Raw genomic sequence first — 27,994 nt, 5'->3', positions numbered from 1 at the left:
CACATGTGTAGTAGATCAAAACAATTACAATACGAGCTCTGATAAATATGTACCGACTGAAAAAAGTTCCGGGGAGATATTTATTTTTCAGGTATTATGTTATACGCTCAAACTCCACTCATTTCACTGAAACTACGTGATGTCTGGCTTCAACCAAATGACTTCCCGTTGTGTTTCTGAATAAGTTTATTGCAACCTGTAGTCAGCATTGCTTAATTGTTTAATCAAAGCATATATACTAAGTATATATGCTTTGGTTTAATGATAGTCTGAACAGAGAACAGTTGCGCAAAAGATAAACGCGTAGCCGTATAAAATCATAGACGTAATATCACGTAAAGAGAGCCTGGTGAAAGCTTTTTAACTTCATCAACCCGTAGATTTATTAGGGACCCGGGTAGGGAGATGGATCTCGTCATTTTTAAAAATCTGCTTTATCGGCACCCATTCAATGATAGATGATTTTTTATTAGCTATAGTAGCAGAAGTAACAGAATATTTAATATTACAAACACAATTAAACTTACATTTACCTAATTAAATCAGCCCTGCCCTGTGTGGTCGATCACAGGACCAAAACAAAACAACCGGGGACGAAAAATTAAAAATCTAAAAGTGATGTAACGCATGACTGGTTATCGTATAGCGGCTTCATAAAATAATTTTTGAGAAATCTGAGGTAAATAGAAATTGAGAATCTGTTCGTAGTATTTACATGAAACATGCAGTTTGGTTCATATTCAATATTTTCAAATATTTTTTGGTTAATTTAGTGTTTCTTAACAGCCCGTACGAGTAGGTTTGTAAGAGTAGCAGTTTAAATAAAGTTCGTCATGTTTTTGTATGGGCTGACTCTGCAAAGAGCTACCACCATTATTCATGCAGTCCATGGCAACTTTTCGGGGACAAAACAGCAGGAAATTGCCGTTTCCAGAGGTAATATATTGACTAACAATACACACTGCCTTAAAAATGTTTATTGTAAACTTTGATGGAATTTCTTTTTGGTGATTTTGTTTTTCCATCATGACTCAATCTTCGGATCAATCTTCTTTAAGGCCGACTCCCCCCATTGTACGGGTTGTGTCCTCACGCACACTTTTCTTCCAATTAGAACTTTAGTAATGTTTAATTAAATGTCGTATACTTAATTTACATTGTATTGTCTTTAGACCAGACTGGAAGGAATGTCGTTTGCAGAGGATTTATCCTTCGCGTAGAATTTTCAAAATCGGTCAAAAATCCTCGCAATTTTAGTGATTTTACTAGCAATCCGCACAAAAAATATTAGTCCGCGCAGGCTGCCTTTTCCTTACTTTCTCTTACGATAATGAGCGTCACATACACACAAAGACACAAAAAAATCCTTGGCGCAGTTTGCAAATTTTCCAATCTGGTCCGTAGGGTGTACTGGTCTCGCCTTTTATCCAAATCGTTATTTCTTTTTCTGTTTTATTAATAAACGTGTTTTAACAACTATTGTTTTACTATCCGTCTTTTCGCTTTTGTAAACTCTCCCGTTCTTAGTTACTGGACCGAAGAAACCCAAAAAATGTCATTCATCATTTATTCATACTTTCCTTTCTTTATATAGCATGACTGCAATACTATTATTGATTTATTAAATTGTGGTTTGTTATCAGGGAAACTGCTGGAGTTGTTGAAGCCAGATCCAAACACAGGGAAGGTGCACACACTCATCACTGTTGAGGTGTTCGGAGAAATTCGTTCTTTGATGTCGTTCCGCTTGACTGGAGGCAACAAAGATTACGTTGTGTGCGGTTCAGATTCTGGAAGAATTTCTATCCTTGAATATATTCCAAATAAAAATAAATTTGAAAAGGTGATTTTGGGTTTATTGTTGCATCACTGTACTATAATATTAGTTAGTACTATGTTATGTGCTGTTTAATCCTGGCTTATTTTAAAAATAATTTAAAAATGAGAATGTATAGTTTTGTAGCACTATTTATTAATATTTAAATATATATATGTATATATATATATATATATCAAAATAAAGCATTGTTTTATTCAAAACTTTCTTTATTCTGTTTTATATGTTCTAGTTCGTATAAAATGGCGTACCAGTGCCCTGAAAGTAGATTAGGTTGGGCCAATTATACAAAGAACTTCATTGATTGCTTCATGTTTTAACTTTAATTGAATCTAGATTCACTTGGAGACTTTTGGTAAAAGTGGATGCAGAAGGATTGTACCCGGTCAATATCTTGCTATTGATCCCAAAGGAAGAGCTGTAATGATCGGTAAGAAATAATAAGTATTTATATTTATTTAAATTATATATATATATATATATATATATATATATATAGGAGTATCCATTGCTTGGATTCAAAATGTTTATATATATACATGTTTTTTTGATAAACATATTAACCATATTTTTTTAATTCCTAAATCGAAGTATCCCATGTTAGGATTCAAAATATTTACGTGTTTTTGCTTAATTAATAAACGTGTATAATAATAGTTGTTCCGTATCAATGTAACTATATTATTCTGTATGGCAGGGTAACAGCAGTTGTTATATATATATATATTATACACAGTAGGGTAAAGGAAAACGGGATATCTTTTATTCCATATTCTCGTCCCATTTGGTAGTAAACAAAGAACATTCAAAACATTATAAAACCGATTCCTTACGACTCCCTTAGACCCTTTTTAATTGTTTAAAACACGATCAGGATATTTGGATATTATGTGCTAAAGGTGTACCATTTTTTCCACCCTACTATACTATAGTAGTATAGTTAGTTTAATGCTTTGATAAGTTTTTTTTAACCTATGAATTTTGATTTCAGGTGCTTTGGAGAAGCAAAAGTTGGTTTACATTTTGAATCGAGACTCACAAGCAAGGTTGACCATCTCGTCTCCGCTCGAAGCTCATAAAGCAAACACATTCGTCTACCACATGGTGGGGATAGACGTGGGGTTCGAAAATCCAATGTTTGCTTGTCTTGAACTTGATTATGAAGAAGCAGATACCGACCCAACTGGCGAAGCTGTTCAAAATACACAACAGGTTAAACAATATTTTTGTTCAATTATGATTTTGATTAATAAAATTAGCTGTAACCAGTGGCGCAGCCGGGGGGGTTTCAGAGGTCGCGACCCTCCCCTTTCAACCCCCCCAAAAAATTATATAAAAAAAAAATTTTGAACATTTTTTGATTGAAACCCCCCTACCCTTATTTTTTTGGCTGCGCCACTGGCTGTGAGCCTGTAACACTTATTTTTTAAAGGCAAAAAAACTAAAGTAATGTTTCTATACATTTTATGGACTCTAGTCTTATTTTAGAGAGCTCTCTGCTGTATCAATAAATAAGGTCCTGATCTTGAGTAAAGGTTTGCTCATGAACCACAATGTGGCTGCAGAGAAGCCGTCTTAATTAATCTTGATGTAAACTTTGTATTATACCATTTTAAATTTAACATGATCAAGTCATGTACTGTAGCCATAGGCGCCTAACAAGAGTATGCAAAGTAAGCATATATGATATAATTATGTATTATATATACCCCAAAAATAAATTAGAGTACCTATGGTTATGAGTACCCAGTAGTCCAGTACCCATTATAAATACATAAACAATTTAATAGCCTTTCCTACATAATAAACACTATACATAGTGCAATGATGGTGATAGTGCAAATGCAATGATCAGTTCAGTCTTTTTTTAAATAAAAGCTAATAATGTGACAAAAAAAAAGTTTATGCTTTTGTCGGCATAAACTTTTTGCTTCCAAAATTTATGGGTACCTTGACTTTTTAAAAATTGTGAACCATTCAAAAGTAGTGTCTTTTATCGTTGATAAAAGGATCAAAGACTGCAATACCATTTTATTCACTTTCTCACATTCTTATTTCTAATTCCACAGACCTTAACCTTCTATGAGCTTGACCTTGGTTTAAACCACGTGGTTCGAAAATACAGCGAGCCCCTGGAAGAACGAGCCAATCATCTTATATCAGTGCCTGGTGGTAATGATGGTCCCGGTGGTGTGTTAGTGTGCGCAGAGAACTATATCACATACAAGAACTTTGGTGACCAACCTGATATTAGAACCCCTATTCCAAGGAGAAGGGTACGTCTTTGTTTTTGATTTTTTTTTCCTGGTGATATTGGTTTATAAATATTGCTTTATGCTTTGAATTTTTAACACTGCTCAATGGTATTATTTTTGTATTATATTTTGAATTTTTGATGCTTTTTTATTTTTTAATTAAAGTTTTAGTAAATATGAAACTTTTTTTACTATATTGGCATATGACCAGCATATGTGAAAGCAAGACGGGAGCATCTAACCTTGGCTGAGCTGTCAAGGAAAGATCTCCCATCCATTAAAGCCCTTGCAACCTAACTTCGGGAAGGCGGCAGGCTCTAAAAACTGGTGACCCATGCGTAGCACCCCAGGTGTTGTAGTAATGGGTCAATCCTGGTCTTAAGTCCACGACCCATGGCGTGCCATGCTGCGTGTCTTTACCCAGTGGAATAAAATATAATCATTAAAAACACTATTTTATTTGATGTTTATGTTTTGTTTATTATTCTCAGAATGATCTTGATGATCCAGAGCGAGGCATGATTGTGGTATGCAGTGCAACTCATAAAACAAAGTCGATGTTTTTCTTTTTAATTCAAACTGAACAAGGAGATATATTTAAGGTAACCGTATCAGATTCTTAAATTAAACGTTTTTTTTTAAATACACGACTTGTATTTGTATTTGATCAAAAAATAATAAACATAATAGTGCATACTGTTAGGTTACCATTGTTTTAGTTTATATTGTATATAAGTGGACCCCTCCCTAATTATAATATGTCTTTATGTTTTTCTTCAGTGATTTTACTTTCCTGGTAATTCACTCTTTACTTGGTTCGTTCTGTAAGGATGTGTAAACACAACTGACTACAACTGCAAAAAACTTTGCACATGTCACATTTTACCTTGTAAACAAATCTTTCAAAAATTAGCCTAATTTTTTTCATGTATGTCACTGACAGTGTGTGTTCACAGTTTACCTATATCATCTAAAGAAAAGATTACTACCAAAAAATTGTGCAATAATTTTTCCACAGTATAAAAAAGTTGTTGTTTTTCCATGAATAAACCAAACTTTTCACAGGTGACCCTTGAAACAGATGAAGACATGGTGACCGAGATTCGACTTAAATATTTTGACACTGTTCCCGTTTCCATGGCGATGTGTGTGTTGAGAACTGGTTTCTTATTCGTGGCTGCTGAGATGGGAAATCAGTGAGTTTAGTGTTGATCTGGCTGCAATATTAGAATGACTGTTTGCTGACCTGTTTCTGTAGTTATAAAGGTGGCTGTACACAGTATCCGACATATGAATTCGCTTGCGAAGGTGTATGCAAACCCATTACAGAGTTCCGCATGTGGCAGCGAAATCCAGACCAACAAACAAATTCTGGATACTGTGTTCAGCCACCTTAACTGGATACCTAAGAAACCTAGGGGTTGCAAGCGGTTGCAAATATTTTGGTTATTTCGACCTGAAATGCTACGCGGCCACGTCTAATAGATGTCAAATGACCATACGAGTGTAACAAACCAACTTTTGATCCGATACCTCAAATGTTTTTTGTGAAAAAACAGAATTTAGCTAATTAAAAAAACGGATTTAGCCAATAAAAAGAAAAGAATTTAGCTAATTAAAAAAACAGAATTTAGTTTTCTTTTTAAAGTTAACACAATTTTATCAAATATATGAATGCAGTAAATGTAAACTAAATAATATTTTAAATGTTTGTGTTTTTGTAACCATCAAATTGAAATAAAAATAAGAAAATTTGCAATAAAAAAATAACACTTACAGCATTTAAGATGTTTTTGACAAATTTTCCTAAATAACTGGTTTTGAAATCTTTATTAATGTACCAAATTGATAACATTGTAATTACCACACGGTTGTTTATATCAGATTGCTTACATTGTAATTAGAGGTTCACCGATATTAACATTCTATCGATAAACAAGCGCCGATATTTCATCGATGTATACATGGTTTATGCGAAGCGACGTGCGTCCTACTTGACCTTTACATGGACGTAAAGTTTAATGTCCACTGATCATTTCATATGATTCGCTATAATGACAAATATTGGTAAAATATCTGTATCGGTAAAAGGTAAAAATATTGATATTGGTGGAAAAAATTGATATCGGTCGGTCTCTAATTCTAATTACCCTGCAGTTGTTTATACCAAATTGCTCACCTTGGAGATGATGATGATGAGACGGAGTTCTCGAGCGCGATGCCGTTAGAGGAAGGAGACACATTCTTCTACGCTCCTCGTGCGCTGAGGAACCTTGTGCTCGTTGACGAGCTGGACAGCTTGTCACCAATCATGACTTGCCAGGTCTGATATATTGTATCTTTATGTATTATTTCAAATTAAATTTTTCAAATCATTTTATTTTTATGTAAATGAAATAAAGATAAATAATTGATATTAAATATGCCAATATTCTGTTACTTCTGCTACCAGGCATCGTATAAATAATATATTAGTGGCTCATCTGGTATATTAAAAACGTACTGTGTATCCAACGTTTCGTCTGCCATACGGCGATCTTTTATCAGAGAATGAAACGCAACAGTAACGAGCAATAACAATTAAGCGAAAAGCAAAAAAAAAGGGGGGGTGGGAAAAAATATGCCAAATTTAATAAATTAATATGTAATATTTGACTTTGTTATTTATTTTATAAACAGAAAATAATCTTACAGTAGTCATTTTGTATGTATTTATCTTGTAAACATATTTATCTTGTAAGCATTTCATATTTTAGGTCTTTATAAATTATTTTAAATCAAATTTTTTAAAATAGTTTGTTTGGGGTAAATAAAATAAAGATAATAATTTGATTTTGAACATGTCAATTTTAATATGTTCTTGTTTGTAATCTGTAATATTTGACTTTGTTATTTATTTTACTATTTGTTTTACGAACATAAAAGTAGGCCTATCCTACAGTAGTCATTTTAAACGATAAATCTAATATATTTCAAATATTTGTATACAATAAATAGATTTATTTTGTAATCTTTAGATATCAGATCTTGCAAATGAAGACACCCCACAGTTGTATGTAACTTGTGGTAGAGGTCCACGTTCATCTCTTCGTGTTTTAAGGCACGGGCTTGAGGTAACTTACTACTATTTTTTAAAGTTGGGAACAGCTCATTTTGTATGCTTTTGCATTGTAATGAATAAAAGGATTTTTAAGGTGTTTTTATTTTTAAGAAATTGATTTTTTATCGCAGTTTTTTTCATCTCAATTTTTTTTAAGAATTGTTTTTTTCACACCACAGGTTTCCGAGATGGCTGTTTCAGAACTACCTGGTAATCCGAATGCTGTGTGGACGGTAAAGATAAAAGAAGAAGGTTTGTTAGTCATGTTAAAGTGGAATAAGAAATATAAGTTGACTTATATTCAAATTTATGCCCGTATTTAGTTTATAAAACACCATAGATATTAAAGTAATGTAAAGTGAATAATTTATGCCTTTTTTTTTACAAAAAGACCATACAACTGAAATAGTAATACATATGAATGGGACACCTTTAGCACATAATATAAAAAATATCCTAATTGTGTTTTAAGCAATTAATAACTGTTTATGGGAGTCGTGAGGATACAGTTTTATAATTCTTTGATTGTTCTTGGTCTTCTACCAAATTTAAATGGAAAATAGAATAAAAGTGTTTCATCTTTCCCCACTTTACTATATACGTAACCACTCACACAATAGAGGAGAGGGAAAGGAATTTGATTCTTACATTTTCGTGTCCCTATTTTTTACATTATCATGTCCCAATAGAGGAATTTGATTCTTACATCATCGTGTCCTTCGTCAACGCCACCCTTGTCCTCTCTATCGGAGAAACTGTTGAAGAAGTTACAGATTCTGGATTCTTAGGAACAACTCCCACCCTATCTTGTTCATTGCTGGGTGAGAATGCATTGGTTCAGGTGAGAAATTATTTATTGTTTGTGTTTGATTTTTTGTATGGCTAACATTGTGTGAAGAACTTATTTAAAGTATATTGTAAAAAAGTATATTGTTTGCTTTTTAATGCCGAAAAAGTATATTGTTTGTTTTCAAACACAAAAAAGTATATTTTTGTAATACAGGACACTTTTAGCACAAAATATCCAAATATTCTGATCGTGTTTCAAACACAGCGGTCTGTGGGAGTCGTAAGGATACAGTTTTATATTTCTTTTAAAGTTTTTTGTTTACTACCAAATGGGATGAGAAAATTGAATGAAAAGGTGTCCCATCTTTCCCTCCTCCTTTTTTTCTATTAAATCTAATAATTGAATAAAACCTCCAGGTTTATCCGGATGGTATTCGGCACATCCGAGCTGACAAGCGAGTCAATGAATGGAAAACTCCGGGTAAAAAAACCATCCTGAGGTGTGCTGTCAATCAAAGACAAGTTGTCATCGCACTTACTGGGGGGGAACTTGTATATTTTGAAATGGATCAGGTAAGTACAGTAGTTTAATGTTTTGTGTGGTAGCTTGTTGGGTTTATTTAAATTTGCTGTTTAAGCTGTTTTCAATTTATTTAACTTTTCCTTTAGCTCTAAAGGTTATTTTTATGTTATAGTTGTTAATGGAATATAGAGTTTGCTAGAAGGATACAGAAACTATTTATCATGTTTCTGCTAACAAATTCTTGCAAATTCTTTAATTACATTTTATTCATTAACCTGCACCACTGCACAGACATAAACAGATTAAACAAAAAAGTAATCACCTCAGAGTAACATACATGGTAACTTGTAAGTTGGCATGAGGTGTATAAAACAGAACTGTTATAACGAGTAACGACTGTCGTTTTCTGACTACAGTCGGATACATTTAACTTTTATTCATTTATAGAATGTAGTTTGGGCTTGTAGACCAGTTTATATAAATAAAAGTGTGTATGCACCAAATATTTGCTGTTTTAATAAATAGGCAAATCGACAAAATTATTCCTGCCCTTAATTGAACTAAAAATAATACACATAATGGAAAAAAACAAACAAAAAAAATGACAAAAAAATAATACTTATACTCGCAATCGAAAATAACCTCGGATTTAAAATATCGCACTCGTTTGCAGTCAGGACAACTGAATGAATACACGGAACGTAAAGAGATGAACAGCGAAGTTGTGTGCATGGATTTATCAAAAGTTCCACCAACGGAACAAAGAACGCGATTTCTTGCTGTCGGGTTGGCTGATAATACTGTCCGTATTATATCTCTTGACCCAACTGTAAGTTGAAATATTTATTTTATGCTGTTTGCGGCATTGGTATGAAATGGGTTGCATATATACTTTTTTATTGTAAACTGTAGGGTTTTGGGCGTTTGCCAATTTTATTTTACAGAAATTTTGAATTTATAAGGGGAATAACACATTTAAAATATTCTATTTTCGATAAAACTTCTATTATTTTTTGATAAAATTTGTTTCAGTTTTTTTTTACTGTAATCGTAAATGCCAACTTTAAAACAATAAGAATAAACTATTTAGAGAAAAAGAGGAAATGTCTATTTACTGATGGTCGGAAGCAGACTTAGTCCCAAATAAAGCAAAACATTGACTTTGTAAAATAATTCAAAATTCTATGGCGTCATATGCGACAAATGGACATTGTATATCCCTGATAACCACCTTTATCACTAACCAGGGCTAATATAGTACTGTGTGGAAAGATGGGATCACTTTAGCACATAATATCCAAATATCTTTATGCTTTAAACAATTACCAACGGTCAATGGGACTGAGGAGACTGTTTTACAATTCTTTGGACGTTCTTTGTTTAGGACAAAATGGGATGAGAAATTAAAATAAAAAGGTGTCCCGCCTTCCCCCACCCTACTATACACCTTTCTGCTCACATTATCACATTAGAAACATGGCAAATTCAGTTTTTATCTTTCCTCAGGATTGTTTGCAACCTCTGAGCATGCAAGCTCTTCCTGCAACTCCGGAGTCGGTTTGCATCATTGAAATCGGAGGAGGAGAGGATGAAACAGGAGCACAGAAAGCATCCGGAGGATTGGTCCTCAACATTGGGTTGCAGGTGAAAAAAATGATTTTTTTATTTGGAAAAAAATTCAACTTTTTTTTGTAAACTGTCATTTCAAAGTTTTTATGGATTGTATGTTTAAACCCCCCAAAAAACTTTTCATTCTAATTTAAAAAAAAAAAAATTAAATATAAAATTTTACATTTAAAGCAAAAAATTTTATTAATTTTTTTTCACAGAACGGGGTTTTGCTTCGAACAACGCTTGATAATGTGACAGGAGATCTCTCGGACACACGAACACGATATCTTGGAACACGGGCAGTCAAACTGTTTCGTGTATTGACACAGGTATGTAATGTAGCTTTTGTGTTATACACAGTTTTTCAGAATTTCTGAGTTTTTAGTTTTAACATATTTTTTATGAGGAAAATATATTTTTTACTTGTTTTTGCTCTTAACAGCTTTAAGTTATGTTTATTTGACTGCATCTTTAAAAAAAGATTTTAAGTTAATAATTAGTAAAAATTGCGAAAGAAGTTTGCAATAATTTATGCTCAAAATTTTATTTTTCCGTTTTAAATCTTTATTAGTTTGTTTGATACATTAGCACTATTTAACATTCACCCCCTGAAAATTGAACATTCGTACACCCCCAACACAGGGTTCAGATGCAGTATTAGCAATGTCCAGCAGAACATGGTTAAGTTATCAACATCAGAACAGGTTCCATCTCACACCACTATCTTATGAAAGCTTGGAGTTTGCATCAGGATTCGCATCAGAGCAATGTCCAGAAGGAATTGTTGCAATATCTGCCAACACCCTCAGGTAGGCTGTCACTGCTAAGATTTTGATTCATATAGTAAGGTGGGGGTAGATGGGACACCTTTTCATTCCATTTTTTTTGTTTCATTTGTTATTTAACAAAGACCATTCAAAGAATTGTAAAACCGTATCCTCAGGACTTTCATAGACTGATTTTAAATGTTTAAAACACGATCAGGGTATTTGGATATTATGTGGTAAAGGTGTCCCATCTTCACCCACCCTACTGGTACCAATATGATTATTGTTGTACATACAGAAATTTTGTTTTTATAAGTTTTAGCATAATAGGATGACATTGATGGAATGTAACTTGCTTTAAAAAAATGTAACTTGCTCTTCTGAAAAAAGACAGTCGTTATCACACAAAGTGTTCGGTTTCATACTCCTCGTATGTTAATCTGTGGACTGTGGGTGATTATTTTTGAGAGATTTTTTTTTCTTTATGTATGGCTGATAATTTAGACAGCCTATTAGTGATCACTGGGTTAGAGCAATTGCTGTTAAGTGTCTTGCCCAAGCACTGAAGGACACATATGCCTATAATGGTAGCAGCGACAAGCCTTGAAACCATTGCCTTTAGGTTAAAGGCAGGCTCTTTACCACTTCGCCCCTGCGTCAACAGCCACAGGTTTTAGTGCATTATTAAGATAGCTGAATCTGAGATGTTTAAAAAAGGTTGACTTTTTAACTAGTTCAAAATAATCCACTGTCCATACATTACATTTTTTATAAATGCAAACACCCATGTCAGGATTTTAGCATTGGAGAAGTTGGGCACCGTGTTCAACCAAGCGTCCACAGGACTTCAATACACGCCACGTAGATTTGCGATACATTACGACTCGGGTAATGTCATTATACTTGAGACCGATCATAATGCTTACACAGAAGAAACTAAGGAGAACAGAAAACAACAAATGGCAGAAGTAAGTATGAGTTTTAAATAGGCTAACTAACATTAAAGTATGAGTTTATAGTAAGCAAATGATAAATGTTTATGCTTTATCTGTAATTGTTTTTATTATGCAGAAATGCTAGAAATGTGCTAACTAATATTTTAAGTGAAAAATTTTTAATTGCCAGAAATGTTTACACTAAATTTTTTTTTTTTTTAATTTGTAGACATTTAAAAAAAGTTTATTAAATTTATTTTTATTTTTTAAATTTAATTTTTTTAAACATTTGATTGACAGGAAATGATCGAGGCAGCAGGTGAGGATGAGAGAGAACTCGCTGCTGAGATGACCGCAGCTTTCCTCCGTGAGAGTCTTCCGGAGGATAAGTTCGGAGCATCAAAAGCTGGTCCTGGGATGTGGTCATCTCAGATCCGTCTCATGCATCCAAGATCTGTGAGTTCACAACAATTTATTGTGTTCTGTTTTTGTTTAATTTTTTTTAAATTATTTTGTGAGTGGCTGAATTTAGTATTTTGAGTTTAGTTTTTACAATTATTTGTGAGTAATTGAATTTAGTTTTTACAATTATGTGTGAGTGATTGAATTTAGTTTTTACAATTATTTGTGAGTGATTGAATTTAGTTTTTACAATTATTTGTGAGTGATTGAATTTAGTTTTTACAATTATTTTGTAAGTAACAAGCATGATGTCTTGACACCTAAACACAAAATAAATCAGCCACAATGGTACATATATGGTCTCAGAAATACAAGAAAGGTGACTAAATTGTTCCATACACACCTAAATAAAATTATTTATTATTTAATGAAAACACTCCAGACTGTACATTTCGAGATTCAATCTTGTTTCCCTTTTTTTTTTGTAAAATATTTTTTTAGTTAACTTATTTCCACCCACTACCCAGGGCGAAACAATTCAAAAAATTTGTCTGGAGCAAAACGAAGCAGCGTTGAGCATTGCTATTTGTAAGTTTCCCAACAACAGTGACGACACGTTTGTGTTGGTTGGCGTGGCTTGCGAACTCCTTATCAACCCACGGCAAGCAAGGGGGGGAGGGGAGATACATACTTATAAAATAAATGAAGAAGGAAATAAACTGGAACTTGTGCATAAGGTGGGTGTGGCGTGCTACAACGCTATCATGTGTTCGTTTTACATAACATGTAATTCCTAAATAAATAGGCTTCAAACCAGGATACAGTTTAGCATGTAATAAGGCATTTTAATAGTGGTTATGTGATTAAAACCTTTTTAGCGTGATTAAAACTTTTTTAACATGATTAAAACTTTTTTTTAACCGATATCTGTTAATTTTATAAGTGAATGTCTTTAATTAATGGATTCGTTGTGGTACAACTCCTAGAGTTTAAAACATAATTTACAAATCAATAAAATATTTTTGATCTTGTTATCTATAATAAATTTCATTAGAGGTTTATGCTAATACCTGTCTTTTGTTGTTGATTACAGACAGTAGTTGACGAGGTGCCGAGCGCAATTTGTCCGTATCAAGGTCGTGTCCTCATCGGGGTTGGGAAGTTGCTTCGAATCTATGATCTTGGGAAGAAGAAGTTGTTGAGGAAGTGTGAGAATAAGGTGGGTGGTTTTTAACTTAATGTGGGGAGGGTCACAACTTAAAATGTGGGGAGGGTCGCAACTTAAAATGTGGGGAGGGTCACAACTTAAAATGTGGGGAGGGTCGCAACTTAAAATGTGGGGAGGGTCACAACTTAAAATGTGGAGAGGGTCGCAACTTAAAATGTGGGGAGGGTCACAACTTAAAATGTAGGGAGGGTCACAACCTGTTTGTTTCAAACATAAATCCTATTAAAGCGATATGAAGTTGCTTTGAAATTTAGCAACAGTTGTGTTACCTTTATAAGTGCGGTCGCTCACAATAAATAACCTCTAGTCAACACAATACAATGAGAAGTACCCGACACACCCAAAACTAGACGCAGGAGAAGTGCCGCGTGGCACATGGCACGCAGCGGTGAGGCTAGCATCAAGAAACACTCGGAGACGTTAAACAAGTCGTGCGTAAATAAAATAGTGATAAGGAACGCAAAATAACAGGTCTACAAATACAATAACAAACTGTGCCAACTTTTACGTGAACAACAAAAACAGTCCGGATATCAATGAAATAATAATGTTAAACCCACAACATTACAGTTGTGCAGTATTTAAAATGTTAATGCAACAGTTTAAGGCAAAGCAAAGATACAGATTGTGTTTGTGTTATCTAGGTTGCCACTTAACTGGCTTCCAAAGATACAAAGATAAAATGTTAAAATACTGCTATGTTTGGAGTTTGCTAAGGAGATTGTGAATTTGCTGATGTTAAATTTTAGGCTCATCCTACATTAAACAGTTTGAATCTTATTAAGATGCATAAAATTTCCACCCTCCAAATACCAAAACTTAAAAAATATTGTAAATCACTCATTTTTTGTAATTTTATTGTAAATCACTCATTTTTTTTGTAATTTTTATTTTTTTCCACAGCACATCCCTAACTACATAGCCAGCATTCAAGCTGTTGGTCATCGTATCATTGTGTGTGATGTACAGGAGTCTGTGCATTGGGTGAGATATCGAAGACATGAAAACCAACTTGTGGTGTTTGCGGACGATACTTACCCACGATGGGTCACGTCAGCTACTGTGTTGGATTGGAACACCGTGGCTGTGTCTGATAAGTTTGGAAATATATCTGTGGTAAGTGAAAAGTGCTATAAATAAAGAACAAGTTATATATATATATATATATATGTAAGGTGGGGGGAAATAGGACATAATTTCATTCTATTTTCTTTTCCCATTTGTTAGTAAAAAAAGAACATTCAAAGATTTGTAAAACTGTATCCTCAGGACTCCCATAGATCGCTGTTAATTGTTTAAAACACAATCAGGATATTTAAATATTATGTGCTAAACGTGTTCCATCTTCCCCAACCCTACTATATATTACAATTAATTAAGTTATATTGACTTATTTATTATAGAGCAAATGTTTGGGTTTATGTTTTTTTTCTGTTTGTAAAAAAGAAACTAGGTTTTATAATTGCCATATTTCTTTTGGCTTGCAACTTCTAACTTGTGAGGATTTTTCCCAAGTTGAGTTACATAAGCAAAACACTAATAAGCTTGTCAAACCTGCATATAATGCCTGTGTAGTTGTGTGTGGCTTATTTTATCCTTGTGTGGCCGCAAATGACATTCGTTATAACACGGGTGTTTTGTTTCATACACCTCGTGCCAGCTTATAAATTACTGTATATGTAACTTTGTGGGTGATAACATATACCTTTTTTTGTTTTGCTGATAATTTGAACAACCCATTAGTGACCGCTGGGTAAGAGCATGTGCCGTTAAAGGTTTGGAGCAGCAATAAGCCTTGAACCCATTATCTCTGGCCTCTGGGTTAGAAGTAGAGCCCGACCGATATTGCTTTTTTCAAACCGATACCGATATTTTGTAAATTTTAGTTGCCGATAACCGATATTTTAATGCACCTAAAAAACTTGACTGATTAAAACGGAAAAATCTGATATAGCTGATAAAAATCAACTAACAGGCTTAATTATTATTATTAATTAGTTATTAGTGAACTTGTAATTACTTAATTGGTTAATTTGTAATTTTTTCAAATAAATTTTACCTCCCTTCAAATAAACAAACATTATATTTATCAGCTAATGCAGTTTATTTGTGTATCACGTTGACGCGTAAAGACGTGTAAGTGACCTAAAGTAACCACGACATTACACGTGCCTGATAAACATGACATGCGGTGGACGCGTGATCAGACGCTTTAACCCAGTTTAATACGTTAGATTTTTACGAACGAGTTGAATTAGGTATTTGAGTGAGTTTACGTTTATGAAAAAGCTATCGCTCTGCATTAATTCTTGCGTACGCACATTGCTGGCCGCCTGGTTACTAAGCGCCGATAATATCGGCCGTTTTTTGCCCTTGCCGATAATCGGTCGTGCTCTAGTTAGAAGCAGACTAACCAATTTGCCATGTCACCAAAAATGACTTTCTAAATAAAAAAACTCCACCATCACTAACAGCTGCGTCTTCCATCTGATGTCAACGATGACGTTCAAGATGATCCCAGCGGAACCAAAGCTTTGTGGACGAGAGGAATTCTTAACGGAGCAATGCAGAAGGTTGGTATGTCTGTGGTTGCTGTATGGAACACTGCTTCCTAGCTCGACTCTAACAAACATATCTTAGCAGTTCTAGATGTTTGTTTTAATGGCAAATGTGAAATCGGAGTTATTATGTCTGAAATTTGTTAAAGTAATTGTATACATAATACCTGTAATGTAAAATTGGAGTTACTATATCTGAAATTTGCTAAAGTAATTGTATACATTATTTAAACAAATTTTAAACTATAGTTATTATGTTTGAAATCTGCTAAAATAGTTGTATTGAAGGGGTTTGTATATTATTAAAACTGAAGCCTTTAGCATTTAGCAAAATTTACTTTGTTGTATTTAATACAGTGTAAGATACATTTCTTAGCAGTTTTATAGTTATTTTAATAGCAAATGTAAAATTGGAGTTTTTATGTTTGAAAACTGCTACAATAATTGTTAAAACTTTTGTATGTAATTTGAAACAGAGTTATTTAAAAATGTACTTTTCTTGGTTAAGAGTTATTGATATATCCAAAATCATGTTTCATTAATATGCTCTGTGTGGGGTGCTATGCTTAACCATGGTGGGGAACAAATATTTAATATATTTGAAATTTGCTAAAGTAATTGTAGTGCTAAAACTTTCGTTTCTGATTAAACACTGAAGTATTCAAAATGTAGCAAATGTGTCAATAGGTAACTGTATTGGTAAAACTTTCGTATATTATTAGAAACTGAAATATTCAAATGTAGTAAATGTGCCAATAGTTAATTGTATTGATAAAAAATTTGTTTCTTATTAAAAACTGAAGTATTCAACATGTTGTAAACGTGGCTTTTTAATTATCACCTATATAAACCGAAGCATATTTATTTCAAATAATTAAATAACTTTGTTGTATTTAACACAGTGTGAGGTGCTATGCATGTACCATGTTGGGGAAACAGTTCTATCACTACAGAAGACCACCCTCATACCTGGAGGTTCAGAATCCCTCGTATACACCACATTATCGGGTAGTATTGGTATGTTGGTGCCATTCACATCACATGAGGTCAGTATAACATTTATGTACACGAGTGTTATATTGTTTAAGTGACATATTTTATTTTTATAAATGAATGGCCTTTTTTAATTACTTTTATAAAGGAATGTTAGTTTTTAGTGTCTTTTTAAACAAATGTCCCTTTCTTGGTTACTTTTATAAATGAATGTCCCCTTTTTTCTCATTGCGTTACGGGACAACTCCTAGAGTTTAAGTTACAACATAGTTGCAAATTTTCACACACTTTTAACTGCTTCTAAGTTATCATGTATGTAACTTTGTGTTTGGTGATTTTTCTGCACAGTTGGCAATTCTATCCACCCATTGTTGACCACTGGGTCAGAGCAATTACCTTTAAATACTTTGCTCAAGACACATACAAACATTTGCAATAGTGGTAACAATAAATTTAAAACCTGGAGTTCCAATTTTCCAACCATCATGCTATGGATGTAAACATACATTTCTATGTGTTTATGAATTGAAAGTAACTATATCTGATCATACACAACTGTATATCCATGACTGAATGGGTTCCACATTCCCTTTTTTTTAACTACACAGATTATTAATTATATGTGTTGTATCTGTTCATGTACAAGCGTATGAATGAATGTAACTTACTTTATCCACGACTGTCGTTATCACACGGGTTTAACACCTCGTGCCAGCTTATGAGTTACCATGTATGTTACTTTGTGGGTGATTATGACTAAAAAGGTTGCCACATTCCTTGTTTTTAACCACAGAGATTATTAATATTTTGTCTGTTTTAGGATCATGATTTCTTCCAGCATTTAGAAATGCACATGAGGAATGAATGTCCACCATTATTGGGGAGAGACCATCTTGCTTATAGATCATATTACTTTCCTGTCAAGGTTTGACCTATTTATGGATATTTTACTGCTTATTGCTTTTTATGCAAATGCAGTCCTAACACATACGTTATATACGATCTAGTTTTTAAACTAAAAATTTCTGGATATTTTCCCTGCCCAAAGAGTTGTCTTAATGCGATCAGGTGTTTTCTGTGATAATGAAGTTTGCTTTTTATGCAAGTATAGCCCCTTACAGATATGTTACATATCGTCTAGTTTTTAAACTAAATTATTTTTGGATATTTTACTGCTTAGAGTGGTCTAAATGCTATCAGGTGTTTTCTGTGAAAATAAAGTTTGGTTTTTAGGCAAATACAGTCCTAACACATGTTATAAATATAGGGTTAAGTTTATTTCTGGTTATTTTACTGCTTAGAGTTGTCTGAATGCTATCAGGTGTTTTCTGCAAGCATAGTTTGCTTTCTATTTAAATGCAGACCATTGCACATTTGTTATACATGATCTAGTTTTTAAATTAGAATATTTCTGCATATTTTACCGCTTAAAGTTGTCTCGATGCTCTCAGGTGTTTTCTGTGAAACATAGTTTGCTTTTTATAGGTTTATTTCTGAATATATTAATGTTTAGAATTGTATGAATGCTGGTGTTTCCTGCGAAATATAGTTTGCTTTTTATGCAAATACAGTCCCTTTCACATATGTTACATATTGTCTAGTTTTTAAACTTAATTTATTTTAACACTGGTAACATCTAAAAGTTTTTATAGAATGTTATTGACGGTGATTTGTGTGAACTCTTCAATTCAATGGAGGCTTCAAAACAAAAATCTGTAGCTGAGGAATTAGACAGAGTCCCATCTGAGGTTGGTTTCTTTATTATAAATAAAGTAAACTTATGCATGTAGCTACAAATGTAGTAAATAATAGCAATCAAGTGTGATAAGAATTATTTTTGTGTCAAAATAAAACGAAAAAAATTGTTCCTCATATTTTTTCGGTGTCCAAAAAAAAACGAAAAAAAATTCTCATATCATTAAATAAAGTAAACCTATGCACGCAGCTACAAATTTGGAGTAAATAATAGCAGCTTTATTACGATGAAAAACGTTATTTTTTCTTTAGGTGTCGAAAAAACTTGAAGACATTCGTACAAGATATGCGTTCTGATTCTTCTGTTGTCATTTAATTTTAAACCAACTTCTCTTTAGTGACCAAACAGTCAATCATGTGATGTCACAATAGTTCAATTCAACTTTTATACAGAACTGCCTTGTCATGAAAAATTGAGTTTTTTAACAAGTTTTTGTGAAATTTCAAAAAATGAAGAACTCTGTAAAAATAAGGTTTATTTAAACATCTTGTATGAATATTAAATGAAACAAGCAAACCTGTTGCTTGCTGGAACTGTCCGTTGTAACCACAACTGGTATTCCGCTGTCTGATAACTCGCATATATTTTCGTGTAAGGGGATTCTCCCTGTATAAACATTATTGTAAGTCGAGAATAAAACATCATTTTTAGAAACTTACCCAATATTTCTGTGTTTGTGGCTGTTGCAAACTTTTTTATCTTGCTATCTTGTCCAAAAATAGAGGTTTCATGGCCACACTTGGGACAGCAAAAATGGCTCATGTTTTGAACAACTCCAAACACCTGAAAGATATGGATAAATGAACATTCAATATTATACGTTCTCCAGTCAGTTGATCAGAAATAAGTCAGCATGATGCACTAGATTAAGCTTGTGGGCAGTTCCTCGGTTTCAAGTTAATAATGCCCCGGGTTCAAGTTAATAAAATCACTTTTATAGTTAGTTCATTAAAAATCGAATGAATGAATGTAACTTACTTTATCCTCATGTGGCCGGAGAATGACAGTCGTTATACCATTCTAGTTTACTTTGTTGGTTATTATTTTATGTGGCGCCAGTCAATTAGAAACTTTCAAATTGTGTAACTTACCGGCACGTTTAATTTCTTAAACATTTCCACCCCTCTTCTAACATCAATCAACGCAATGTCTTGAGGTGTTGTTACAATTACTGAACCTAGAGAACAAAGGTTAAGATTTAAGTTCGTCCAGAAGTTTGTGAGCATGAAGTTAAAATCTGCATGAATTGAGTAATAAGCAGTTGTAGGACCTACTTATTATTATTTTACAAAATTTTAATTGTAGAAAGACAATTAGTATTTCGTTACTTCTGCTACCAGACTTAATGTAAACTAACATTTTTTTGGCTCATTTGGTATATATATTGTATATAAAATATTACGTTGTGTCCAGCATTTGGCGAGACTTGACCAGGGTTTGAGGCAAAGGCAACAAGCGCATGATAATATTGAAATAAAGTTATTGTTGCGTAAAACTAAATAAAGTCATGCCGAATAGCAGACAAAACATTAGAATAAATATAATGTTTTTTTATATACCAGATGACTGACAAATGATTGCTTTACAAGTAAAATTATTTAGTTATTCAGAAAGAGTTGTATAAAGTTAGATTATATATTTCCTGTTTACCTGATACTGGCACATTCTGCACAATTGAAAGTTGGACATCTCCTGTTCCTGGTGGCAAATCTACAACTAATAAATCGAGTTCACCCCAATCTACCTGTTTGTTAATAAATAGTAGTATCAATAAAAAGCAAATATGAGGATAGGGATGCACAATTTTGAATACGTGAGATTCGAATCTAATTACAGTATTCGGTATTCTGTTTATTGACATCTCTTCAAGTACTTTAAGAATTTTGTAAAATTTATAATTTCGAAAAAAATTATGTTTGTATTTGTGGGACTCTCGAAAAAAAAAATGTTTCGCAACGTTGTTTGTTCTTAACGGTTGTTTTTTAATATTGTAAAATATTAAAAATATATTCAAATTCTAGATTCGAACCTTCCATAGAAGTTGTTGAACTGCTTGCATGACCATTAGTCCCCTCCATACAACAGGTGCACCTTCTTTTATGAGAAAACCCATGGACATGCTGGGACACATATTTGAAGCAATTTAGTTTGGAATAATTCTATACAGTAGTGTTATTACTTTATTTAATAGAACACAATCAGTAGATATTTTTCTAGTAGTGTCATTTTTATGCAAAATAATTACAGTTTGGATCTAGGCATATTTTTTTGGGCACAAAAAAGGTTTGTCAAAGAACATGGATGACTTTGTCAAAGAACGTGGATGAAAACACAATAGGAATATCTAAAGTATTATTAACTTACCATTTTATGCCATAGTTTTCATGTGGAATCATCATGTTTTCTGTAAGTTTGTGCCGTATGTTATAAATAGAATATATAATGCTCTAAAGAGTAAACTGACATTAAAACCTTTAGTAATATCTGGTTTTCCATGTAATCCCATTAGCTTTGGTATAGATGGTCCGAATACATCTGCATCTAGTAGACCAACCGATTTCTGTTGGGGGAAAGGAATTATTTGAAAAAAATGATTTAATAATACGAATAACAGTAATGTTTCTTTGTTTAAACAGGAAAAGTTGTTTATCACTGTCTTGGAGCAATTGGCGACAGGCCTAAAGACACATACGCACACAAAGGTGGCATTGTTAAGCCTTGCACACATAACCTTTAAGCTAGATAAAGTTGGGCGAACAACTGTACCAGGGCGCCAGATTTATGTTGTTGGTTAATATATAAACAAACAAACAAAACAACAATCATTTATTCAAGTTAAAATATAAAATATTTTGTGCCTCATTATTTCCTTTTTTCTATGATTCATTGAATGATATTTAATAATAATAATTCTGAATCAATATGTAACACCCAGTAGTCTTAGTTTGAACATAACTTGGTTAATTCTTTTATCCCTAGTGCCATATTGACAGCCACAGTTGACTTGCCCACTCCGCCTTTACCAGAAGAAACCAACAATATTTTATCAACTCCTGGTATGGCCTTCTGTTTGGGTAAGCTTCTTTCCATTAGTTTCTTCTGTTTGTTGGTAACTCTCTATTGTGGTTCAAATATATGCTTATTTATTTACAAAATAATATATATATATGTATATTAAGTTAAAAAAATGTTAAAATTATTGACATATTTCATTTGTATTCTTGTAGCATGAAGTAGGGTGGAGGAATATGGGACACCTTTTCAATCTATTTTCTCGTTTCATTTGGTGGTAACTGGTAAACAAAGAACATTCAAAGAATTATAAAACCGTATTCTCACGACTTCCAAAGGCCGTTGTTAATTGTTTAAAACATGATCAGAATATATGAATATTGGGAGCTAAAGGTGTCCTATCTTCCCCCACCCTACAGTAACTATTTTGAAAGGTTTACACAGAAGTTACATCAGTTTACTAACTTCGTCACTAAATGAGTGGCTTGGTATGGTTCTTGAGGCATATTTAAGTTCAGGACAATGAGTTTGAATCTTCGCAACTGCATTACCTACTAGTTTAAACATTCTGCAGTGTTTAAAACATTCTATGATTTATTTGATACCAGAAAAAGCAGGTAAAGTAGTTACTGGAAAAATCTGACAAAGTTAAAGTACTAAAAGCATAAAAATATTCCAAACAACTCACAGTATACTGGTTTATTGCAAACATTTGTTTTGTTTTATTATGAACATTTGCCAATAACAACAAACATTGTACAAACTACACAAGACTTTGGTGAACACCAGCAGACCAGCTTAAAAACATGATAACGCTGTTATTTTATATTGAATGAATGAATATAACTTACTTTATCCTCGCGTAGCCAGAAAACGACAGTCCTTATAACAGGGGTGTTTATACACCTCATGCCAGCTTACAAGTTACCGAGCATGTTACTTTGTGGGTGATTATGTTTTTTGGATTTTTGTTATTATGTTTAGCTGATAATTTTGACAACCCATTAATGACCACTGGATTGAAGCAATTGCCCAAGGACACATATGCCCACAATGGTAGCAGAGACGAGCCTTGAACCCATTAAACCCAATAAATAAGCAAATGACACTTTTACAAAAGTTTTAATCTTCTTTATTGCGTTCTTCCTTTTCTGTTTTATCAGCGGCATTTTTATTCTTTAAACTAAATGTTTTGAGATGCTTCAAATCAATGTTAGTCATTTTTGCCACGTGCAAAATTGTCTTTATTAGACCGCCGCCACCATTTGTGTTCACAGGGGTGGGCACGGTAGACACAGGTGGAGCCGGCTTTTTCTTGGAGTTGTCTTTTTTCAGCATTTTTCTCGCTTTAGACTTCAGTATTTTTTGAGCCTCAGGGTGATTTTTTAGAACCCCATTCAGGTCATTTTTGTACAAAATAAATAAAGTTGTGTAACCTGGACTGTAAATATTGGCAGTGCGACGGTTACCCCCTCCAACGGCCAACAAACTTATCTCCCCAAAAGCAGTCCCAGGATGTAAGGAAGCAAAGACCACAGAAGATGTATCTCCTACCACCTGTACCATGCCATTTGTTATAATGTACATTTCCCTTCCAACTTCACCCTTCTTGCACACATAGTCACCTGGCAAGTAGAGGATTGGTTTCAAATGGAGCAACAGATCATACAGAAGTTGTTTATCACATTCTTTAAATATCTCAACTTTACTTAGTACATCCATATGAACATTGATGGCCAAATCTGTGTGCATTTTATCTGGCATTTGTTTCAGCAAGGCAGTTTCATCCAAAATCCTCTGGGTGTTCCATGTATATTCAAACCAGAGCCTCACTTTGTTTTGAATTCTCACAGGAATATGATTCTTCTGCATATAATCTATTGTTGAATTTTTCTGTGACCTGTAAGTTTCTTGTTCAGCTGTGGCAGAATGCACTGAATCGCGAACCTGACCAATCACAATTGAGAAAATAAACAACCCGGCAAAATAATTGAATATTTGGACAAGATATTCAATTGTTGTCACAGGTTCTGGTACGTTGCCAATAGTAACCGTTGTCATAAACGCCCAAAAATAGCAGCGGACATAAGCGTTACCTTCCAACAAGTAACCCCATTCACTTTTAAAATCACTGAGGTACGACAACCAGTAGTAGAAGCAGGCATCCAGGTGGATTACATAGAGAAGGTAGCAAGTGGTTCTTGCAATACGATAAACATATGCTCGTTTCAGCAACATTTCAAACCGGTTGTTGAATTCAAAATATGAGTTGGTTCTCACAAGTCGATTTATTCTAAAAGCAGGTTTCACACCAAAAGCAATGTACAGCAGGTCAGTTGGCAACATTGCGACAACATCTTTTTTAAAACGCTCGCTTTTTAAATACTCTTTTTTCGTTAGTATAGGGTCTTCTTGCATTACACCCCCTAGAATATACTGTCGCCGAATTTGAAACAGAAATACATCCACAATATACGTCATATCGGCCAAATAATCCACTGTCATCCATACGGAAATATTGCTGCTGGTTTGGAAAGGAAAGCAAGTGCGTAGTGGGATGCAGATTGCATTATAAACCAATGATAATGAAGCAAGAAATTGCCAAAACAAATATAACATATCAGTTTCTGGATTAATAGTCTTGGGGAATCTGTATCCACGAATTTGTTTGAACAAACTCTGCTCAACTTCATGTTGAAACATGGTATCATCCTGTTTATGAGCACGAACATCTTCCGACTTTGTTTCTTCATCTGAACTGCTGTCACCATGTTCAAACAAGTGCTGGTGCATACTGTGTGCACGTGCCTCGCAAACTCGATGCCATTTTTCAAAACTTCTTTGCACAGTTGGAGATATACGTAATTCTCCATCTTCATCCATGGTTTCAAATTCTAAAAATAAAAATACATAATTAAAATTTTTTTTAAAAGTAAATTTAAATAAGTTCAAGTTATTCATATTTTAATACTGGACTCTAGACACAGACAGCTTATTACATCGTACTTCTTGGTGAATTTGATAATAAACTGCCATGTTGTATTATGGGATGCCCGACTGACAAATGTATTATGTCAGTTTCTAATACATTCTTTTCTACACATATATACCATTCTTCTATAAAAACAACCTCAACCATACCTTTAATAACGTATAATGACTCCTCCTCACTGTTGTTGCATTTATGTGCAATGCCATATGTTTAATCCATGCACAACCACTGCACTTGAAGGGGGATTTGAAGATTAATCTGGCATTTCCACTAATCTGCTTTTTTCTCTTTCTAAAATCTGAGCATGATCAGTGAACTGGCTTGAACAGGAAACTAACATATCGTGTTGATGTATGGCCCACATGCTGACACAAATATCTATATCAAACACGCAAATTAAAAACAATACGCAAATTCGCTATTACTTTTTTTGTAAAAGCACGTGTTGTGTTTTTAAGCGAAAGCGTGCGTTGTATTACGCTTGTGTTCATACACTTAACAACAATTTAGCAATAGTCAAAATTTATACCATATGTGTACAAAAGGCATGCCCTGGTTTACATTTTTTTGCATGACAACGAAATATGCTAAACATAAAAGGGGGCGTGGCAAACGGCAACGGTGCACAAAAAAGGTGGTGCATAGTTACGAACAGAAATTCTTAGCAACCAATTCCCGCAAAATCGAAAAATTTTGCGGCAAACTCGTTGTCAAGAGATACGTTGCATACTGGATTGTCATTGGTTAAAAATATGCAGGAAAAATGTTTCCTTGGTATTATGATTGTTACGTCACAATCCAGAAAAAAAATCCGGCAATATATATACGCTGCGATCGGAAATTTTTCCATAGCTTGTACACATTTCGAAGTTAACAGACAGTTATTATCCAACTTGTTGGTGATTACTCTCTATATTGCGACTTGAAGCTATTTTCATTGCGACTTCAACTATTGATTTCAATTGTTCGAAGCTTGTAACGACATTTTGCAAATTTTTGCTACTCACTCGATTTAAGGTAAGCTCGTATTTTATAATTGTAAATTATGCTTGGTCTGTCATTTATGTATTCACTTTACAGTTTCATAGTCTCATTTAAAGACCTGCCTCCCCTTTCGTACGCTGTGAATGATTTATATTAATCTGCATCACATTTAATTGGGATGAATTTTAACAACATGCGTCTGCGTGAACTTTCCAAAGTTTCTTGCTGTGGCGGGGAAAGCCCTAACCTGTTACCTCGCGTCTCGTCTGTTGACGCGCGAAAAATTTAGACTTTCGCAATATTTGCATAAAAATAACTATATATTTAACATTACCTCGACGTTAAATACACTGTGTAGTTCGCATTGCAATGTAAACAATGTTTTCTGCGCCATTTGTTCTAACGAAAATACGTGTTTTTATTTAGATTTGAAAAATGAGTTTTCCACGAAACGGAGGAAGCTCATTCCCACCGCTGAAGGGACAACAGGTATGGTTAAATCACTTTCCATATATTTGTCATGCTAAATGTTCTTGAATTAACCTTGTATGTATTTCCAGCCTCGTGGAAACGGAGGTAGTTCCTTCCCGCCACTGCAATCAAGGGGCATGCCGGTATGTGATTTGCCTTGTTTTTAAATAAATCTAAATTTTTTTACCTGGCACATAGCAGGGCCGCTATGTCTACAATATTTAGTTTACTATGTCCGCTATGTCTACTATGGGCGTAGCAGACATAGTAAATGTTGTGGACATAGTGGACATACTGAATATTGTGTACATAGCGGACATTCACTAATTAAAGGGTCCTCCAGGTTCTAACCATTGTGCCACGAATATACCTTACAATATAACTTTATTTTGGATATGTACCTTACAATATAACTTTATTTTATACCTTACAATATAACTTTATTTTATACCTTACAATATAACTTTATTTTGGACATGATAGGAATGCGATTACCCCGAGATGGCTTACCCACCACCTGGTCATTTAACACCATACGACCAACCCGCCATCTTCGAAGTTCCGGTATGTTTGTTTCATTTATTATGACTATGTAGCGACCAAACAAAAAATATCAAATCACCTTAACTTGATAATAATAATAAAAACATAAATGACCTGTTTGTCTGCAAAGTGTAGTGACCATGCTTATTTTCGTCCAATTAAATGTAAATAAGTTTTTAACTGTATAAACGTGTTTTAACAACTGTTGTTTTGTCGTTATATCCTGTCTTTTCGTTCACAATTTTTCTAAATCTTTCCTACTGTATTCGAAGAAACGAATAAAGATTATATTATTATTAAAGGTTCAATAAATGTGTTCCAAACCTCATGTATTTACCTATTCCAACATTGGTAAAAGAAACAAATCTATAGGTCTATAATGTGCGCCTTAATTTTTTCATTTTTATTCCAAACTCCAACAGTAACTATAAAATAATGAACATATACTATGTAGTGAAAAATTTTTTACTTAGCTTGGCTTTCATTATTTTCACACACATCTAACATTGCAGGCCCCAGATGCCAATTTACGTCGTAAATTAGGTTTACCCGCTGCTGAACCAACATTTGTGCAAGTAAGTGTCCGAATGTTTCTCATTTATCTATTGACATCATATCAGATTATTTTGTCCAGCGCTGTGGCCAAGTGGTTAGCGCACCTGCCTTCAACCAAAAGGTAATGGGTCTAGGCTCATCGCTGCCACCACTGTGGCCGTAAGTGTCCTTGGGCAAGAGTCCAAATTATCACAAATATTCACCAATAAAGTAACATACATGGTAACTTGTAACCTGGCACGAGGTGTATGAAAAAACACCCGTGTAATAACGACTGTCGTTTTCCAGCTATGCGAAGATAAAGCAAGTTACAATTATTCATCTTTTACAATAATTCATGTTACAGGCAATACCAGCTATGCACCCGGAGGATGGGCACGTACTCATCCCACAAGGACCTGAGTTTCAGGTCATGGAGCCAGGATTCAATCCAATGGGCATGCCAGGACCTAGCCATCATATGGTAAACTACAATATGTTGAAATTGTCAGACAAAAATAGTGTGATATTTATTAGGTTTAAAGTAGAGTGGTGTAAAATGGGACATGTTTTTATTCGCTTTTCTCATCCCATTTGGTACTAAACAGAATATTTATGAATTATGTTACCATGGCCCACAACTGTAAAAGAGCTTTGTTAATTGGTCAAAGCTCCATCAGGATATATGGGATTTAGGGGATAAT

General features: G+C 33.7%; 3 protein-coding genes across 3 annotated transcripts; 1 reads left to right on the top strand and 2 right to left on the bottom strand.

Moving 5' to 3' along the window:
• Nucleotides 1-752: 752 nt before the first annotated feature.
• On the top strand, nt 753-19,412 carry LOC149737864 (splicing factor 3B subunit 3-like). The gene is made up of 26 exons (XM_089874758.1): nt 753-936; nt 1,644-1,843; nt 2,174-2,267; nt 2,829-3,049; nt 3,907-4,113; nt 4,584-4,694; nt 5,158-5,288; nt 6,250-6,415; nt 7,110-7,205; nt 7,372-7,444; nt 7,882-8,033; nt 8,399-8,554; nt 9,178-9,333; nt 10,011-10,148; nt 10,334-10,444; nt 10,758-10,924; nt 11,676-11,850; nt 12,118-12,273; nt 12,747-12,956; nt 13,313-13,438; nt 14,351-14,563; nt 15,922-16,020; nt 16,908-17,051; nt 17,819-17,923; nt 18,651-18,746; nt 19,006-19,412. Exons 1-26 carry the CDS (start codon nt 834-836, stop codon nt 19,048-19,050), a joined length of 3,651 nt encoding a protein of 1,216 aa, XP_089730884.1. The 5' UTR covers nt 753-833; the 3' UTR covers nt 19,051-19,412.
• On the bottom strand, nt 18,861-22,382 carry LOC149737863 (iron-sulfur cluster transfer protein NUBPL-like). The gene is made up of 10 exons (XM_089874773.1): nt 22,232-22,382; nt 21,712-21,871; nt 21,227-21,316; nt 21,119-21,158; nt 20,784-20,874; nt 20,405-20,498; nt 19,846-19,931; nt 19,414-19,537; nt 19,272-19,360; nt 18,861-19,213 (listed from the first exon to the last, which is right to left on the bottom strand). The coding sequence occupies exons 1-10, from the start codon at nt 22,331-22,333 to the stop codon at nt 19,157-19,159; spliced, it is 933 nt and encodes a 310-aa protein (XP_089730899.1). The 5' UTR covers nt 22,334-22,382; the 3' UTR covers nt 18,861-19,156.
• Nucleotides 22,383-22,450: 68 nt separating this feature from the next.
• LOC149737862 (cyclic nucleotide-gated channel beta-1-like) lies at nt 22,451-25,944 on the bottom strand. Its single transcript, XM_089874762.1, has 2 exons — nt 24,908-25,944; nt 22,451-24,660 (listed from the first exon to the last, which is right to left on the bottom strand). The coding sequence occupies exon 2, from the start codon at nt 24,647-24,649 to the stop codon at nt 22,889-22,891; it is 1,761 nt and encodes a 586-aa protein (XP_089730888.1). The 5' UTR covers nt 24,650-24,660; nt 24,908-25,944; the 3' UTR covers nt 22,451-22,888.
• Nucleotides 25,945-27,994: the final 2,050 nt, after the last annotated feature.

The sequence above is a fragment of the Ciona robusta genome, chromosome 3 (assembly GCF_009617815.1).
Source record: "Ciona robusta chromosome 3, ASM961781v2".
In the NCBI taxonomy this organism is placed as follows: domain Eukaryota; kingdom Metazoa; phylum Chordata; class Ascidiacea; order Phlebobranchia; family Cionidae; genus Ciona; species Ciona robusta.
The sequence above is the reverse complement of the archived record's forward strand: the minus strand, read 5'-3'. Positions and strand labels throughout refer to the sequence as shown.